The 18,895-nt window shown below is 42.2% G+C and overlaps 1 protein-coding gene across 13 annotated transcripts in view; it reads right to left on the bottom strand.

The window, feature by feature from the left end:
- Positions 1-18,895, bottom strand: part of gabpb1 (GA binding protein transcription factor subunit beta 1) — a 91,487-nt gene that overhangs the window by 63,324 nt on the left and 9,268 nt on the right. For all 13 annotated transcript variants that reach the window (XR_013573471.1, XM_078530162.1, XM_078530163.1 and 10 more), the window contains exons 2-5: positions 18,020-18,127; positions 16,112-16,279; positions 14,282-14,476; positions 3,623-3,767 (exon numbers count right to left, since the gene is read on the bottom strand). Coding sequence is in view for 12 of the 13 variants with exons in the window: in XM_078530162.1 (XP_078386288.1) it covers positions 3,623-3,767; positions 14,282-14,476; positions 16,112-16,279; positions 18,020-18,127 (616 nt within the window). In the remaining variant the exon portion in view is untranslated. The remainder of the gene's footprint in view (positions 1-3,622; positions 3,768-14,281; positions 14,477-16,111; positions 16,280-18,019; positions 18,128-18,895) is intronic.

Genomic DNA, 18,895 nt, shown 5'->3' on the forward strand with positions numbered 1-18,895 from the left:
TAAAAATAATAATTTTATAAAGTAGCCAGGAAGTGCAGAAGTATACAGGTATTCTCTCTTTCACATTGGCACATCAGACACACACTTAGCAAGGGAAATAGCAGTGCCTTGCGACATTTTTGTTTAATGGTTTAAACCTGGGACAAGGTGTCAGCAAGGGCATGGCCCGGTCCTGGGATTGGGATAGATTCGAAATTCATCTGCTTGGGGAAAGTTCTGACTTCCCTCTATTGGGGTCAGGCATCCCAGCCTCCTGAATAAGTATCCTCAAGGAGGGTCTGGGGGTTTTACAGGGTGGTAAGCACTTAGGGGGCGAATGACGGCCAAGCTGCTCTGGGCGATCCACAGGGGAGCGCTGGGCATCCCACTCTATGGGTGTCAGGCCCTGGGATCATAGGGCTGAACTGCTCTTGTCCAGCCTAGCTCCTGTCTGTCCACTTTGGTAACCTGTGGGCTCAGGTGTTCGGACCCAGAGGCTGGGGTTAGGCTGAGGGTCAGGTGAGTGGGGTGTTTTAAAGGGACCTTGGCTTCTTTAGGGGATTCTGGTTCAAGCATTAGCACAACTGGAGAGTTCCAGCTTCCAATGCTAGGCGCTTTTGGTTGGCACAGCATCAGGCAGGCAGCTGGCCCCTGAACTTGGGCCAGCCTTTCTGGGCCAGGATGACAGGAAGATGGCCTTCTGGCAGGGGCCTTTCCCACATCAATAGCAGATATAGCTACAGGGCTGTAGCCCGGTGGGGGCTGTTATGGATCATTTTAAAAGGGGCGCTTAACTCTGTCCAGTCCTCTTGCAATTCTGCAAGGTGGTAGGTAAGCATGGGGTCCAATCTGGTTGGGGTCACACTGCTGGTCAGTTGTGTAATAGCTTCAGTGTATTTTAGGACACTACTGTCCTCTGGGGAATGGTCAGCCCTTTGCTGTACCTCTGGATGACTTATCAACTGGGTGAGGCATCACCCTCAGTCTTTCTGGGCCAATTTGGGAACTTTACTGCTCCACATTTAAATTCGCCATAAAGTGGTCAGCGAAGTCAATCACTCGGTTCCTGGCTGGGGCCTTTGACTTTGGATGGGGTGCTCTCTTAACAGGTTCCAAGTCCTCTGGAACACCACTGCCCTCAAGTAGAGGTGCAGCTCCAGCTACGTTCTCTGGGGGCTTTTCGACTGCTTATTGGTTTGGGAACTCCCTTTGTTCCTATATAATGCCAGAAAGAGGGTTCCTGCCATCCATACTTCGGCAAGTCCTTAACCTTTTCCTTTCCGAGCTTAATAATTTGTCTTCTTTCAGGCTCTTTGGCTACATGGGCATCTCCCTCACTATTTCTTTCCCTGCTTTAGGATTTCTCTGGTCCCTATTTAATTTGGGGATATTTGGAGAATCTATTTCAGATTCATGGGGCCTTCTCTGGACCCTGCTCAATTTTACTGGCCTGGCTTCGGCTTTGCTACCTTCTAGCAGCTCTCGCTCGACATCTATAGGTGCTATCGCACCCTTTGGGCCTCTGGACCGTCTCCAGCTTTCTGCCATTCTGCAGATTTCCGCTGCTTGGTCTTGGCCTCTTTTCTTTCACTGGCTAGCACCTGGCTGCCAGTCAAATCATTCCCAAGGAGGAAATCGATTCCTGCTACTGATAGCTTTGGGACAATTCTTTCTGTAACAGGGCCTGAAACAAGGTCACACTCTAGGTGGACCTTATGGAGGTGGGGGCAAACACAGATCCTCCTCCCACTCTACGGATCAGGGCTTTGGCCTTCAGGGAGGACTCAGGGGGTAGGTTTAAGTTGCACTCTAACATTAAGGACTGGGTGGCCACTGTCTCACAGCAGTACCAGACTTGCTCACATTTTGGGCCGGTTAGGGGGACACCGCTCCCAAAAGGACAAAACTCTGGAAGCTCACCGGGAGTTTGTCCGGCTCAGACACACATAGTGCCACCCTCCAATGGATTTCTGTAGCAAGAGGCTCTGCTGCATTACCCATCGAGGGTATTAGTCCCCCCCCCCCCCCCACCCCCCAATCCTTTGGGGGACTACTCATGTGAAGCCCAGCTAGCTTGCCTCGTAATCTCCAGCATTCGGGTCTGGTATGGACTGTTTTATTGCAATAAGAACACACCAGCCTCTGAGAGTTCTCCTTTCGGGGCAAAAAGGGGAGCTTCTTGCACCCTCCTTTGTTTTTCTTTTCTAGGTGGGGGCTCTTTCCTATCTAGATCACCCTGCTTCTCTTCCAATGCTCATGTGTGTAGTTTGGAAAAGGTCTGCCTGAGTTTACTGCCCTGTGGGTGAAGGTCATAGCTGTCTGCTGTGATTGCTGCACCTCTGGCTGTGAGGATTCTCTGCTCCTTTAGGTGTATTCGTAGGTTGGAGGGTAGGCAATTTTTGAATTCCTCCAGTAGTACTAGCTCACGCAACCCCTCATAGGTGCGTGGGATTTTTAGGGATCTTATCCATTGGTCAAGCGCGATTTGTTTCAGTCATTCAAACTCCACACAGGTTTGAATTGGCTTCAAACAAGCGTTCCAGAATTGCTGGCGGTATGCCTCTGGGGCTAACTCATAGGCACTTAGGATGGCAGCCTTAGTCCACTAATAATTCAGGGACACATCAGAAGGCAGCATGGAGTAGACCTCTTGGGCTCTCCCTGGCAGCTCCCCTTGAATTAAAAATGTCCAGATCTTTGAGGGCCACTTTAGCTGTCCTGATATTTTCTCAAAGGTGCTTATAAATTAATTCCACATTACTCTTCAAATTTGGGAATCTTCAAATCTCGCACACTTGAGGCCTCAGAGTGGCTCTGGGTTAGGGGATGCTGCTGGGTAGAGAGAGGTTTTCCCTTGCAGTAGCTAGTTGTCTGCCTTCTCTATCTCTCTCTTTGAGCTGCTAGCTCCATTTTCAATTTTCAGAGCTGGAATTCTCTTTCCTTTTCTTGTTCCCTTGCTCTCCCTCCCCCCTCGTTCCTCTCCTGAAATTTGAGCTCCAATTTAAGCTTTTCCAGCTCAAAACTGGCTAGGGGAGGGGATTGATTGAACTCTTTATCTGACTGCTCTACTGCCAACATCAGAAGTCGTCATATGGACTCGAAACATTAATTCTGTTTCTCTCTCCACAGATACTACCAGACCTGCTGAGTTTTTCCAGCATTTTCTGTTTTTATATAAATATAAAGGGTGTTGGTGCATTTCTTTGGAATTTCATTGTCAGCCATTACAGAGGGCATTAGCACCTCTTTAAAGATAACAAGGTCCCTGCTGGTTTCTGAATGTTAGAAATTCCTCTGGTATGAGTGAGTCATGGCTAGTTAGGGTAAAGACTTGTCCATTTTTAAAATAAAATTTTTTTTATAAAGTAGCCAGGATACGTAGAGATATATATTTTCCTTCCTGTCTTCCGGTCAGAGCACTGTGTAAAAATATTTCCTCATGTCGTTGTTGCTTCTTTTGTCTATCACCTTAAATAAGTGCCCTCTGGCTCTCGATCCTTGCACCAATGGGAACAGTTTCTCGTGAATACTCTGTCCAGATCCATCGTGATCTTCAGTCACAGAAGACCAGGGAAAACAGGAAGAAAGTAGAGGGCTTTTACAGCAATGAAAAACCAAAACAATTATAAAGTGGCCAACATACCTGATGCCTTTGTTGTACCAGTGGAAACTAGTCCAGTTAGGTTGACCACTCCTCCAGGTCCAATAATGAACTGTGGGGCAGCACTGTGTACTGTGATTGCATCAGAGTTGTCTGTGTTTGTATTAATCTGGTTCTGCATTGCCCTCTGTGATGTAACAAGACAAAGAGTTATTGAACAACAAAAGAAGGAGTGTACACTCCTTAAAGAAGCTGTTTATCTGAATTAGACAAAATGCTTTGCACCTTACATTTCAACTAAGATGAGAAATAAATTGACTGTTACTAACTTAGTTGGCTCCACTTACCTCTCATTAGCTGAAGTGGCAGACAGATATGTTGGTCACCGTATCAGTCACAGTTCTCCCTGGCCAAAGTGGCCTTCAATAGATTCAGGCAGCAGACGGTCAAGGGGTCTTTCTGCCTGCCTGCCTCTCTTACGCAGTAACATCCATGCCCAGGTGTCCCTAGAGCGGGAGCACGCAGTGTCCATGGGTATGCTTGAGCCTTCTGCAACCCGTGGGCACCAGGAGGACTGAAATGCATTATCAACCCCAGGAATGCTAAATGAAAAAATTACCCAACCACACAATTTTTGCCTGCCAAATAGGAAGGGTTAGTCACAAGGTTCCATCAATCCCACACCATAGCTGAATTTTACAAGGTGCATGACAGCAGTTTAAGGGCAAAGTAATCCAGATTTACTCTCCTTATTTGTTGGGATATCCACCTTTGCACACAGGGAGAGTAGGCCATTCAGCTCCTTGAGCCTCTTCCACCATTCTATTAGATCATGGCTTATCTGTATCTTAACTCCATCCAGCCGCCTTAGTTCCATAAAACACTAACAAAAATCTATCAATCTCAATACAGACAGATTTTTTAATTGACAAAGCATTCAAGGGTTATGGGGACAGGCAGCAAAGTGGAGTTAAGGCCATATCAGATCAGCCACGATCTTACTGACTGGTGGAGTAGGCTTCAGAGGCCGAATGGCCTACTCTTGCTTCTATTTCTTATGGTCTAATGTTCTAAGACTAAACAGGCTGGGGCTCCTTTCCCTAGAAAACGGAAGGCTTTTTGGTGATGGAGGGCTTTAAAATTATAAAGGGGTTTGAGAGAAGACATAGAAAAGATATTTCCATTTATGGGAGGAAAATAAAACTATAGGCCATCAATATAAAATAGTTACTGATAAATCCAATAGAGAGGCGAGAATGGAACACACTACCACAGGGAGTGGTCGAGGCGAACAATTTAGATACATTTAAGGGAAAGCTGGATAAGCATTTGAGGGAGAAAAGAATAGAAGGTTAAGCTAATCGGTGTAAAGGGTTAACATCAGAAGCATACATGATGCTGACATAATAATGATGTCAGATCACATGACAGAGAAGTAAGAGCGATCTAGGAATAGGAGAAACTCCAACCTCATGTAGAGATCCAAATGTGTAAATAAAGAGTAATGGTTTTGAGAAACTACAGACTCGAGCAACATACTTCGGGAGAATAGACAATCCTCAAAACCACATCTAGATCCTGACTACACAATGAAACATGGTGGCAGCGATTAGCAGACCTTAAAAAGATATAAGACTGGCAAGAAAAGAGATCCTCAAAGGAAGGACAAATGAACAAAAACGTAAGACTCATGAAGATTTTGGAACATCGCAAGTGCAACAGATACAAGCAGAGACAGACCCCGGAGACCGGACAGCAGCTAACAAAGGCTCAAAGCAGCAAGTAGCAGCACAGAAGCAGGAACAATTCCTGGGCTCAGAAGGAATCCATTTTTACCACTCCCAGAAACATTTCAGAGTTCAGAAGTCTCACAACAAGCCCAGAACTGGGACAACTGGAGAAAAAGATTCACAAGGTACAGAACTGGTTCAGGATTACACAAAGAAAATCAAAAAAGACCAGATTGGGACTCTATGCGGTAGAATCTATCGCTGACAACGTGACAGCAAGACAGGGGGTTGATGAGTCTTCAACTTCTTATGAAGAAGTCTTGCAAGTTTTCTATACTTATTTCAGCATCTGTCAGAATTTAATAATAGAGAAGGCTAAATTTAATACAAGAGAGCAAAGGCCAGGTGATAGCATAGATTCATTCATCAATGATCTCTATAGGCTGGCAGGGAACTGCGATTACAGAATCTTAAAGGTTGAGCTGATTCACAACAGAATCAGATTCAGGGTCCCAGATAAAGCGCTATCAGATCTCTTACAGACAAGAGAGGATTTAACTCTAGTAAAAGCAGTGCAGATTGTGAGGCAAACGGAACTCAGGAAACAGAATCGCGGGGAAGGAGAGGTCCTGTGGAGAAAATCAAGTGAGGCCAGTTTGTTGGCCATAAGAGAGAAAGCACACCAAAGGGTGGGGGGACAGAGTGCTACAACTATGGAAAAACAGGCCTCTTCAAAACTGTTTGTCGCTTGAAAACCTGTAAAAAGAGGGAGAAAATTTTAAAACAGAGCCACATGCAAGAAGTTGAAGAATCACAAACAAAGGAACTAACCCTCCTGGGGAGGTAAATGATACTGAAAATAAGCATTGGAATATTAAACTTGAGTGGATGGGCACCCTACAGAGTTTAATTTAGACAAAGGAGCTGGGTTTCTGTTTTATCAGTGAAGTCAAATGGCTCAAACAGACTATGTTGTGCTATGGCACAGTAGATGGTAAATGCTCAGCTGCTCAAATCCCAAAGGGAAACTTGAAACAATTGCCACAACTGCTTTCCAATTTGTATATTTATTTCAAGATGTATGTCTTGAATTCAGTAGTAATAAGTCCACCAAATCTTAGAGGGTTTTTCCAAAACTAAATTAAACATTTATTAATATAAGAAATAATTTTAAGCACATACATTGGTCTACAAATTACTACTATAATAACTCCTAGCTGCCCTTATTAATCTAACTCCCAGTTACACCTCCGTTAAGGCAACAGTAAAATAAAATAGATTCCAAAAGACCCAGGCAAAGCAACACACAATACCCTGGACAGGGGCATTCACAGTGAATTCTCTTCTTCAGTTCTTACAGGCAGCAGCTTGGTACATAGAGGCTGAAGGCTTTACACACTTGTTAGAACTTAGAATGCCTTCTTCCTTGCACATAACCTCGTCTCCTTTATGCATGTTTCTCCTTTTTTTAATGTAATTCCCATTGTTTCAATATGTCTCTGGACTTCACATTTCCAACAATAAAAATCTTTCATAGTGCCAATTTTATCAAGCTTTGGGAAAAATAAACACTGTTTGGCTTAGCCTCTGTTGGCTAGGTGTAACACCTTACCACCTCTTTGAAATTCACTGCTCTGGTTTATCTAAAAATGCAAATTTTTCTTTTACACTTCACATTCTAAAACTTCAATCATGTTTACTTATTTAGCATTTCAAACCTAGCTTCTCTTCTGACAGATCAAAGCCTTCAGACTAGCTGTCTTTAATTCAATTAAGTCCCCCACAGACACTATTCCTACTTTACAATAAATCCCAATAACTTTATAAAAGTTCCTAGGATATTAAAGGAAGTAGCTGCAGAGATAGTGGGTGCACTGGTAGTAATCTTCCAAGAATTCAGAATTAGATTCTGGAAAAGTCCCAGAAGATTGGAAAACTGCCAATGTCCTTATTCAAAAAAGGAGGGAGGCAAAAAACAGGTAACTATAGGCTAGTTAGTTTAACATCCGTCACTGGGAAAACGTTAGAGTCTATTATAAAGGTTGTAATAGCAGAGCATTTAGAAATGCATAATGTAATCAAGCAGGGTCAGTGTGGCTTCATGAAGGGGAAATCACTGCCTGACAAATTTATTCGAATTCTTTGAGGAGGTAACAAGCAGGATAGATAAAGGGGAACCAGTAGATGTAATATATTTGGATTTCCAAAAAGGCGTTCGATAAGGTACCGCACATAAGGCTACTTAATAAGATAAGAGCCCATGGTGTAGGGGGTAGGATATTAGCACGGATAGAGGATTGGCTAACTAATAGAAGACTAATAGAGTTGGGTTAAGGAGGGCGCATTTTCAGGATGGCAACCTGTAACTAGTGGAGTGCCACAAGGGTCAGTGCTTGGGCCGCAATTATTTACAAAACATATTAATGACTTGGATGAGGGAAATGAATGTACTATCGCCAAGTTAGGGGATGACACAAAAATAGGTGGGAAGGCAAGTGATGAGGATGAGAAAGAGTCTACAGAGGGATATAGACAGGTTAGTGAGTGGGCAAAATCGTGGCAGATGGAATATAGTGTGGGAAAATGTGCACTTTGGCAGGAAGAATAGAGGAGCTGAATATTACTTAAATGGAGAAAGACTGAAGAAAGCTGCAGGACTGGGGGATTTGGGGGTCCTTGTGCATGAATCACAAAAAGCTCGCATATAAATTCAGCAGGTAATAGGAAAGGCAAATGGAATGTTGGCTTTTATTTCAAAGGGACTGGAGAATAAAAATAGGGGAGTCTTGCACTAGTTAGACCAAACCTAGAATACTGTGAACAATTTTGGTCCCCTTCATCTAAGGAAAGATGTTCTGGTATTGGAGGCAATCCAGAGAAGGTTCACTAGGTTGATCCAAGGTATGGTGGGATTTTCTTACGAGGAGAGGTTGAGTAGTTTAGGCCTGTACTCATTGGAGTTTAGAAGAATGAGAGGTGACCTTACTGAAACAAGGGGTTGTTTCCCCTTGTGGGATAGTCTAGGACCAGAGAGCAAAATCTCAGAGTAAGGGGTCGCCCATTTAAGACAGGAATGAGGAGAAAGTACTTCTCTCAGAGGGTTGTTAATCTGTGGAATTCTTTACCACAGAGAGCAATAGAAGCTGGGTCGTTAAGTATATTCAAGGCTGAGATGGACAGATTTTTAATCAGTAAGGGAATCAAGGGTTACGGGGAAAAGGCAGAAAAAGTGGAGTTGAGGATTATCAGATCAGCCGTGATTTCACTGAATGGTGGAGCAGACTCGATGGGCTGAATGGCCTACTTCTGCTCCTAAGTTTTATGGTCTTATTACATTTTCACGACAGTTGCAACCCTCATCTATCAAATTACAAGGTTCCTGATGGGGGCAACTTTAAAAGTCAAAGGCCAATTCATGGCACAACTGAAATATACAGTAAAGTCCTACCATTTGCAGGGATTATGCTCCCAAAAAAATCTCGCAAACGGCGAAATTATGATCAAGGAACATGCTTTTTAATGGGACTCAATTAGATAGGTTTCATCCATGCAGGGCAGCATTGGTTTGGGCAGTATTGTGGTGCAGTACCTGGATACAACAGATGGGAGAGCCTCAGAGCAATACACGGGTGAAGATTTCAAATTGAATAGGGTAATTGTTTTGACGAAAGATCTTTTGGTAAATGATATTTTTGGTTAGGGGTGAAGTAGAAGGCACAAAGGATTTGAGTATTATTTCAGCAAGATGGTGTCACCACGAATGACAATTAGGTATTTTGCCTGGACATATTATTATATCAAGAAAGTACTCGAACCCACTATCCCCACCCTTCCGCCCACTTCCAGCCTATCCTACAGGCACACCACTAACCTGTGGTTTCTACTGTCTACTGGCTCAATGTAGCAGCCAGGTGAATTCACTCCCTTCCTGACTTGGAGTCTTTTAGGCAATCGCAGCCTCTTGTTAATGTGGCCCATGTTAATGCAGCCCAACCACCAAGTTGGTTTGAGCTTCTCGTTGATGGTATGTACGCCACTTGCCCAATCACTGCAGAAAACTAAAAATACCTCCCAGTTGTTTAAATATGCTGAGAGTATGGCCGGGATTTTCAATTCTGGGTCGGACCCTGCCTGCCATTTCAGTTCAATGTCCCATCCTCGCATGCCATATCCCAACCATGCCCACCCAGATTTTTAAAGGGTCAGGCCAATTAATGGCAGGGAGGGGTTCACCATCCAATCAAAGATGGCCGGAAGGCTCCCGAGGGCTGAGGGGCCAAAGGGAGGCCCCTCCAGTCCTGACATATCGGCAGCCCCTCTGGTCGAGGTGGAAGCTGCTGATTCATGATGGAGAAAGAGAGGGCACTTCAACATGAAGAAACCGCTCATGCGATGGGCAATGCTGTGTACAAAGAGCAGGTAAGTGAAAACATGAACCAGGAAGGTGCGAACAGTGAGACTTTACTGTAAAGGCCAAGAAGTCATCAGATCTCTGTCATTCAAAATCAAGAGTGCTCTCTACTAAGCAGAAAGACATGCCTAAAACTGAAATTAATCTATACAGTAGATGAAGTTGATGCGAACTACGGCAGTATGTTTAAAAATAAATTTCCAAAATGGTTTACAGGCCAAAGGAAGTTAAAGACCAAGTACCATATCATCTTACGAGCTGGCGCTAAGCCAATTTGCCTCTTTACACTGAGGAAAGTCCCTCACCCACTCTTGGACACAGTCAAGGGTGAAATTGAAAAGATGCAGCAGTGGGTTATTTCACCACGTCAACAAAAAGGTGTTCAGGAATGGTTACGCTCTCAAAGCCAAATGGCTCTATAAGAACATGCGCGGATTTAACTCAACTAAACAAATAAGCGGAGTGTGAGATCTACTCGATAGCCTCAGTGAATGAGAACCTTGCCAAATCAGCTAAGAGTACTTTAATTTGCCAAACTGGATGTGAATAATGGATTTTGGCAGTTGCCTCTAGGAAAAGAATCCAGATTGCTGACCACATTTATAATGCCATTCAGTCGTTATTGTTTTAATTGATTGCACTTTGGCATAGCATCCGCTCCAGAAATTTTCCAGAGACAATGCCTCACACTCTAGAGTCCTGGAAGGAGTAATGTGCCAGATGGTGACATACTTACACTTGGCTCCAAGAGAGTAGAGCATGATCGCAGAGTCAGAGCAGTCCTGTGAGTCTTATAGGGTGCAGGCCTAACATTGAATGAAAAATGTGAGTTTGCCAAACCTATGATCAAGTTTCTAGGTCACATGGTACAAGCCACTGGAATCATAGCTGATCTGCAAAAAGCAAAGTGATCAGAGAATTTCCACAACCCAGGAACATCACTGAGCTTCAAAGATTCCTCAGGGTGGTCAACCAAGTAGGCAAGTTCCTACCAAATTTAGCAGAGGTCAACGTGTACTCAAGACAGTTGTTGAAACAGGGGCGACAGTGGTGCTGAAATGTGGACCAGCAAAATGCTTTTGAAAGGATTAAACAACTTTTAATCTCTCCCGAAATCTTGGCACATTATGACCCAGAACTACTGACCATAATAACAGCAGATGCATTGTCTACAGGTCTGAGGGCAGTTTTATTTCAAGTGCAGAGAGACAGCAAGTGTAGACCAGTCTACTGTGCCTCTAGGTCACTAATAGAAACAGAACAACAATAAGCCACAATAGAAAAAGCAGCATTGGCAGAAACGTGGGCATGTGAAAATTTTTCAGACCATGTAATGGGATTGTGTTTCAAAATCAAAACAGACCATAAGACACCCTTCAGAACATAAAAGAAATTGCAAAGATGCCACCCAGATTCAAGTGGTTCAGATGATGAGATATGACTCAATCACAGAGTATGTGAAGGGGAGTATCAAACAATGGCAGAGACACTGCCACAAATACCATCAGAAGGAACCAAACAAGAGGGTTTACACTTCATCAAGGAGGTTGAAGCATAAACAGCCTTAATCACTCAGCACTTACCAGCTACTGCAAAAAAGTTGCAGGAAATAAAACAAGCCCAGCAACAAGGTGAGGAATGTCCCCAAGTCCAAGAATATTGTCTGGAAGGATGGCCAGACTATATACCCACTAATTTGATACTACGGCAGTACTTTGAACAGCGTGAGCACCTCACAGTTGTTGACAACTTACCTAGTCTTCAACAAGAGAACAGTCATACCGAGAGCACTTCAGCTTGACAATCTTCAAAGACTTCACCCAGGTCATCCAGGAATAATAAAACGTCAGCAATCAGCCTGGAGACCAGGCACTACTCGCTCTATGGGAGAAATGATTTCTAACCATCTTACTTGTGCCGCAAACAGCCAAAAACAAAAAGAACCACTACTACCTTCTACTTCTCCATCAATGCTATGGGAGCTCCAAAGAAGAGTCATACTGGACTCGAAACATTTACTCTATTTCTCTCTCTCCGCAGATGCTGCCAGACCAGCTGAATTTTTCTAGCATTTTCTGTTTTTGTTTCAGATTTCCAGCATCTATAGCATTTTGCTTTTATTTAAGGCTATGGGAACACCTGGGAACGGATTTATTTGAATTTAGGGGGATAGCCTTCCCAATTGTCACTGATTACTATTCACGGTGGGTTGAAGTAAACAGGTTGCATAGTATCACAGCAGAAGAGCCATCCAATCCCTCAAGAGAATTTATGCAATACATGGCATTCCAGACATCATAGTATCCAGCAATGGGCTGCAATTTGCTAATGAGCTACTCCACAATTACACAAACTAATAGGGCTTCATTCATGTAACCAGTTCACTTCACTGTTCTCAGGCAAATGGAGAAACTGAGGGGTATGAACCATCAAAAAATTTTTGAAGAAAAATAAAGGCCCTAATCTAGTTCTTCTGAGTTACTGAACCTCACCTCAATGATTTGTCACCATCAGAGTTACTAATAGGTAGGAGGTTGAGAACACAGCTTCCATCTCTAGAACAAAAAACTCAAACCCAATTTCACCATAAACGACTATGAGAGGGTAAAACAAAAACAACAACGGAGCAACCAGGCTCGGAACTTTAATCACAGGCGCAGAGCACCCGAGTTACCAGTGTTGAAGTCCAGGGAGAGAATATAGGTCCGATTGTGACAAAAGGAAGGGACAATCATTGAAAAGAAACTCCACAACCAAGGTTGTACAGGATTGGGACAGACCCCGGGTACCATAAGGAGAAAAAACAGCACCTTAATATCTTAATAAATATAAGCCAATAGAAACTTGGGTTTACTGTGCAGATCCTAATGAAGAAGAAGAAAGACGTATTACAAGCTGTATAGCCACCCAGGAGAAGAACACACACTGACAGAAGGGGGAGTATGGAATATCCTCCACCTCAGGAGGAGATCAGGGAGATTGGTCAAGGCATCTCAGAGACTAACCCTGTGAAGTCTGGAGACTTTGGGGGCAGATGCAAGAGGCTGCAAATATGTTAGGAATAAAGGCTTGAGGGGAGATGAGAATAAATGATGTAATAATGATGTCAGATCACATGATAGAAGTAAGCAATCTGGAAGGAGGAGGAACTTCAACCTTGTGTAGAGGTCCAAATGTGTAAATACTTGCTGTAAATAAAGAGTAATGGTTCTGGGAAACTACAGGCGCGAGCAGCATACTGTGGGAGAACAGACAATCCCAAAACCCTGTCTAGACCCCGACCACAGAACAAAACAGTGGGGTGAGATAAAGTGGGGTGGGAAGAGACTTGTGTGGAGCACAGCACAAGCATAGACTAGTTGGGCCAAATGGGCTGTTTCTGTGCAGTACATTCTATGTAGATCTCCACTTCTATGAAGAATTGCTCCCTGGCATCACCGTGAATAGCCTGGCTCCAATTTTAAGGTTATGCGCCCTTGTTCTAGACACCACCAGAGGAAATAGTTTCTCTCTATCTTATGAGTTTCATCATCATCGTAAGCACAATTACATTATCATCCCTTAATCTTCTATATAGTCTATGTAATTTGTCCCCATAATTTAACCCTTCAGCTGAATGCTAAAAACAGTGAACCTGTTAGGTTTGGAAATCATTGTGCAAACCCATGGCCTGTCACTGTGTTAGAATGTCAAACCACCCTTCCACCACATAGGCACTGTAGGCTTTCTCTTTGAATTAGTTAAACCTTGAAATCCTGTGGTGCAAAGATAAGCAAACGCAGAATTCTTGTCACATAAAATTCCTTTATCTGCTATTTTAACAAGCCTTAACATGTTTAATACATTTAGACACCTTTCAGAACAGTAATTTTCACATGGGGAGGCAGTGGTATCGTCACTGACTAGTATACCAAAGACTCAGGGTAATGCTCTGGGGGCCCAGGTTCGAATCCCACCACGGCACAATCTAAAATCATGAAAACATTGCCGATTATTGTAAAACCCATCTGGTTTAGGGAAAGAAATCTGCTGAGCTTACCTGGTCTGGCCTACATGTGACTCCAGACCCACAGCAGTGTGGTTCACTCTTAAATGCCCTCTGAACAAGGGCAATTAAGGATGGGCAGCCAGCGACACCCGCATCCCACAAACGAATAAAAAAAATTTTCGAATGCGGAAATGCCTCTTAGTACTCATTTCAAGAATAATTATTACATTAAACAGACGATGTTAAGTAGGATATAGAGCTGCAGTGATAGGAGAAAGTTTATGCATCTTTCAACTTTCACAACCAATTGGGCAAGGTTCAACGTGTCAGGAAGCAGAAGCCAAATTCACTTTCTGAATATTAAGGTGAAAGGACGATTGGAAATATTTTAGTCAATTGACTAAATTTTCTACAGGATGATCCTTCCAATTATATGTCCTCTACTGTAGCAGTTTGCAAGTATTCACCAGACTGTTACATTTCTATTAATATAAATGTGATGCTTGCATTCATATAAATAGATAATCCACTTCCTTCATATTATGTGGTATTACTTCTATTAAATTAATTACCTGAAGCAATAAAATCAATTCTTCATCCTCGTTATCCACTGCAATATCGAAGGCTGTCTTACAGAATTTACTTGGTGTGTGAACATCAGCTCCATATTTTATCAAAAGCTCAACCACATCTTGGTGACTATGCTCCACTGCCCAGTGAAGGGCTGTCATCTTAAGCATATCCTTCGCATTTATGTCCGCTCCATTCTGTCAAGAAAGAAGAGAATGTATGTCAGCATGAACTATATCAGTAGGGAAAAGAGACCATAGATTGTCTTTCTGATTGTACAATTATCCAGATGGAAATGAAGTATCCTGTTTCACCAATTCCAGCTCCTCCTTCTAATAGTTTACAATGACCCTTCCATTTGCTGCGCTTTTCTGCAAGTACACTGCACATATCACTGTAAACACATCAAGCCATAATTTCCAACAGCAGGACATGTACCTGATGTCACAATATGATCCAAAAGCAAATTTAATAATCTATTTATCAAGGGTTACCTCAATCTCAAAATACTGGACTATTGAAAGTTTAAATGATTTTAAAATACTGAACTATATTCTGAAAGAACTGAATATTATAACACAACCAAAATCTTTTTTTTTTAAAATAGTGGTGGGACAAACATCTAAGCAATTCCCTTGGATCAACCTGCTTCTCTAGATCATTATGAGTAACAAATTTACAGATTTTAAAAATCCACTGGAGGCTATTAAAGATTAAATAAAAACAGAAGATGCTGGAAAAACTCAGCAGGTCTGGCAGCATCTGTGGAGAGAAAAACAGAGTAAACGTTTCGAGTCCGAATGACTCTTCTTCAGAGCTAAAGAAAAGTAGAAATGTGCAGGATTTTATACTGTTTAAGAGCGGGTGGAGCAGGTTGAGCAAAACAGAAGGTCGGGGTAGGTGGGAGCTAAGGAGAAATCTCAAAGGAGAGATTAAATCTGGGGTAGCAGCTCATAATTCCAGATTTAACCTCCAGATTTAAATTGTGCAGCAACACAAGCACTTGATGAGAGATGCTGAATTAGAAAATGATATAGTTAAGAGATCTAGAGGTTTAAATAACTCAACACTCAATATATCCAATCTCAGAGCACCACACAGAAAAACCAATAGCCTGCTGGACTATTATGTGCAAAACAAAAGAGCACAAGTCATGCTCAATTCTATGTTACACTGATTAGATCACATCCCGAGAACAGAGTCCAGTTCAACTGTAATCACGAGACAATCTTTCAAACCGAGGAAGCAATTTAGCAAACAACCATGACACTGGTTTTCAAAGCACAAGGAAAGCTGTTGAAACTTGGTTCAGAATGAGTTTGGATAAGATCACAATAGCGTTAGCCCAAATAATGTAAAACCTGCATTTCTATAACTTTAGGACATTCAAAAGCACTTCATAGCAAATTAAGTACTTTTTAATAAATAATCTCTGTTGTAATTAAGAGAAATTTGGCAACCAATTGGCACACAGTATGGTTTCACTATCTGAGAATTTCATTCCTGATGTTTTTTGAGAGGTTGGTCGAAAGGCAAATGTCAGCCAGGATATTTGAAAGAACTTCCCTGCTCTTAACTAAATAATGCCATGAGGTCTTTTGCACCCATCTAAGAGGGCACATGGGGCCTCAGTTTAATGCCTCATCCAAAAGACTGCACTTTCAACAATGCAACACACTCTCGGTACTGCACTGCACTGGGAGCAGCAGCCTAGATTACATGCTGAAGTCTCTATAGGGTGGAAATTGAACCAATGACCTGCTGACTCAGAAGTCAGAATGCAATCACCAAGCCAAGGCTGACATAGTTCACCATCACTTTTCTAACCTTACCTTTACAAGTACCTCTACAATGTTTGTATGGCCCTCTGATGCTGCCATATGCAGAGGCGTTCTGTCCACTTTGGTCCTCGCATCCCGGCTCACTCCAGCTCGAAGCAGCACCTCTGCTGTTGAATAGTGACCATACTGGGCTGCCAGGTGAAGGGGTGATGTTCCCAGCTGTAACATCAACAAGTATAAACTAACTGTAAACCAACCCACAGAAGAATGGCAGTTCCCCACCTATTTTAATTAGTGCAATGTTTTTGAAGTTGAAATGAGGTAATCTAGTATCTTAAATACTATAAAACCAATTGTGTCAAAAATTAAATAAAACTGTTAACTTTGTATTGTGGTTCTTATTTAATTTCTGAACCTTCACCCAATACTTGACTACTTGAATATTTAAAAGTGGATGGCCATGCCATGAAAATTTTGCATTTAATATTCTCATGTAAAACATCAGATGCCATAACTTAAATCACCAGATATGAGCAATTTGTAAAAGTGCTAAAATGCCATATCATAGTTCATTGTTCATGTATTTTAAATACTACTTCAAATTTGCTATTAAGATAGGAAAAGCAAGAGAAGGCCACAACTCATGCATGTCACTCACCTGTTTCAGGCCTCTGTCAGTATGACCCCAGTTGAGTTTAATACTCCCAACATGCTGCTTAATGCTGGATCTAGAATATTTTCTCTTTCTGGATATTTCAAAAAAATTGTTTCTTCTAAGTCTTATCTGGCAACTTATTATTTTTAAAATCATACTATTTTTGGAGTGACAATTTAAGGCGATGATGAGCTGCTGGCTTTCAGCTTATCCCAGGAGTGAGTGTTGTTACCATTGTTACCTTGATATTGGTGCTTACAACTGAAAAATGTGTGATGCTATTGGTCCACTGTGATCATTTTAAACTTGCTTTACAAAAGTCAGTCTGTTTTTGCATAGAGTTAAAAAGAGAGCACATTCTCTTTATTACCAATCCAGGAAAAGAATTCTTTGAGAACATAACCAGGAATGCTCCTCACTGTTTATGATGTATACTGGGCCTTCACTTAATTAAAAGAGCAAAATTGTATCATTTAATAAATGTATTTGTTGCTACTCTAAAGATGTGTGCTTTTACTGTTCTCTTCTCTATGAAGTTGCTCCCCCCAACACTATCACCCCCACAAAAGTGTCAACATCAACCTACAACTAGAAATGAGAGAACTTTTCATCCTTCAGATATTCAGGCTCCAATTAAGCACCCAGCAGCACCCACAGATTTTCTTATTTCTTAAATATATTCTTGGGGCATGGCTAGAGTTGCACTTCCTATCCATCATTAATTGGGGACTGCAGGACATCAGAAACAAATTAGAGTGAAACTCTTTCGAGTTATCAACAGTCATAGATTGCAACTCTTTCGAGTACAATCACAGTTCTTGGTTTCCGAAAGTGGGACATGAACCCACAACCCTCTGATTCAAAGGCGAGGGTGCTATGAACTGAGCCACAGCTGACACCTCCCTAAATTCTTTCGAGTTATCAACAGTCACAGATTGCAACTCTTTCGAGTACAATCACAGTTCTTGGTTTCCGGGAGTGGGACATGAACCCACAACCCTCTGATTCAAAGGCGAGGGTGCTATGAACTGAGCCACAGCTGACACCTCCAAATTAGAGTGAACTAAAATCATGTGGGGCACCTAATTAATTGGGTCATTTTATTGAATTCAATTTAACTACTTGTCACTGGTGGGATTTGAATTCCTGACCTTTGCTGGTTCAATGCATAGCTATTGTACACAAGCTATGCTTTTCTCTCTCCATACAGTACAATGCTTATTTCTGTCTCTGCCGAGGCACTGATTACAAAAAGGAGCAGCTATATTCAATACACAAAAGATACTAACACAGACTCTACTTACCCAGTCTGTTGTGAAAGGAGCACCGTTGGACATTAAGACACGGACCTCATCGTCCTGTCCTGCTCGTGCAGCTTCTAAAAGCTTTTTCCCCAAATCCACTAGAGACATCTAGGCAGAAAACACACAATGTAATTGCAGCAATACCCACCAAATAATAATCATGACGGTATTGATTTTACAGCCTATTTACAGATACATTTTGGATGTTAAGAAATATGCATAAACTTGAGTTCATCCAGAACTCAGTTGATCAGGTCCTAACTCATGCCAAGTTCTGTTCATCCATTACCCGAGCTTGTAACAATTCACAGAATTGTTACGACACAGGAGGCAGCCATTTGGCCCATCTTGTATCCACCGGCTCTCCAAATGAGCAACTCACCTAGTACCATTCCCTCGCCTTCTCCCCATAACCCTGCACATTCTCCCTTTTCAGATAACAGTCTAATTCCCTTTTGAATGCTTTAATTGAACCTGCCTCCACCACGCTCTCAGGCAGTGATTCCAAACCCTAACCTCGCTGCATAAAAATGTTCTCCTCCCATCATTTTTGCTTCTTTTACTAATTACTTTAAAGCTGTGCCATCTCATTCTCAATCCTTTCACGAGTAGGAACAATTTCTCTCTATCTACTCTGTCCAGACCCCTCATGATTTTGAATATGTCTATCAAATCTCCTCTCAACCTTCTTTTCTCTAAGGAAAACAGTTGTAACTTCTCCAATCTATCTTCATAACTTAAGTTCCTCATCCCAGGACTATTCTCGTGAATCTTTTCTGCACCCTCTCTAAAGCATTCACATCCTTCCTAAAGTGCGATGCCCAGAACTGGACGCAATATTCTAGCTGAGGCCAAACTAGTGTCTTAAATAAATTC

This window comes from Cetorhinus maximus, chromosome 26 (assembly GCF_964194155.1).
Source record: "Cetorhinus maximus chromosome 26, sCetMax3.hap1.1, whole genome shotgun sequence".
Lineage (NCBI taxonomy): Eukaryota > Metazoa > Chordata > Chondrichthyes > Lamniformes > Cetorhinidae > Cetorhinus > Cetorhinus maximus.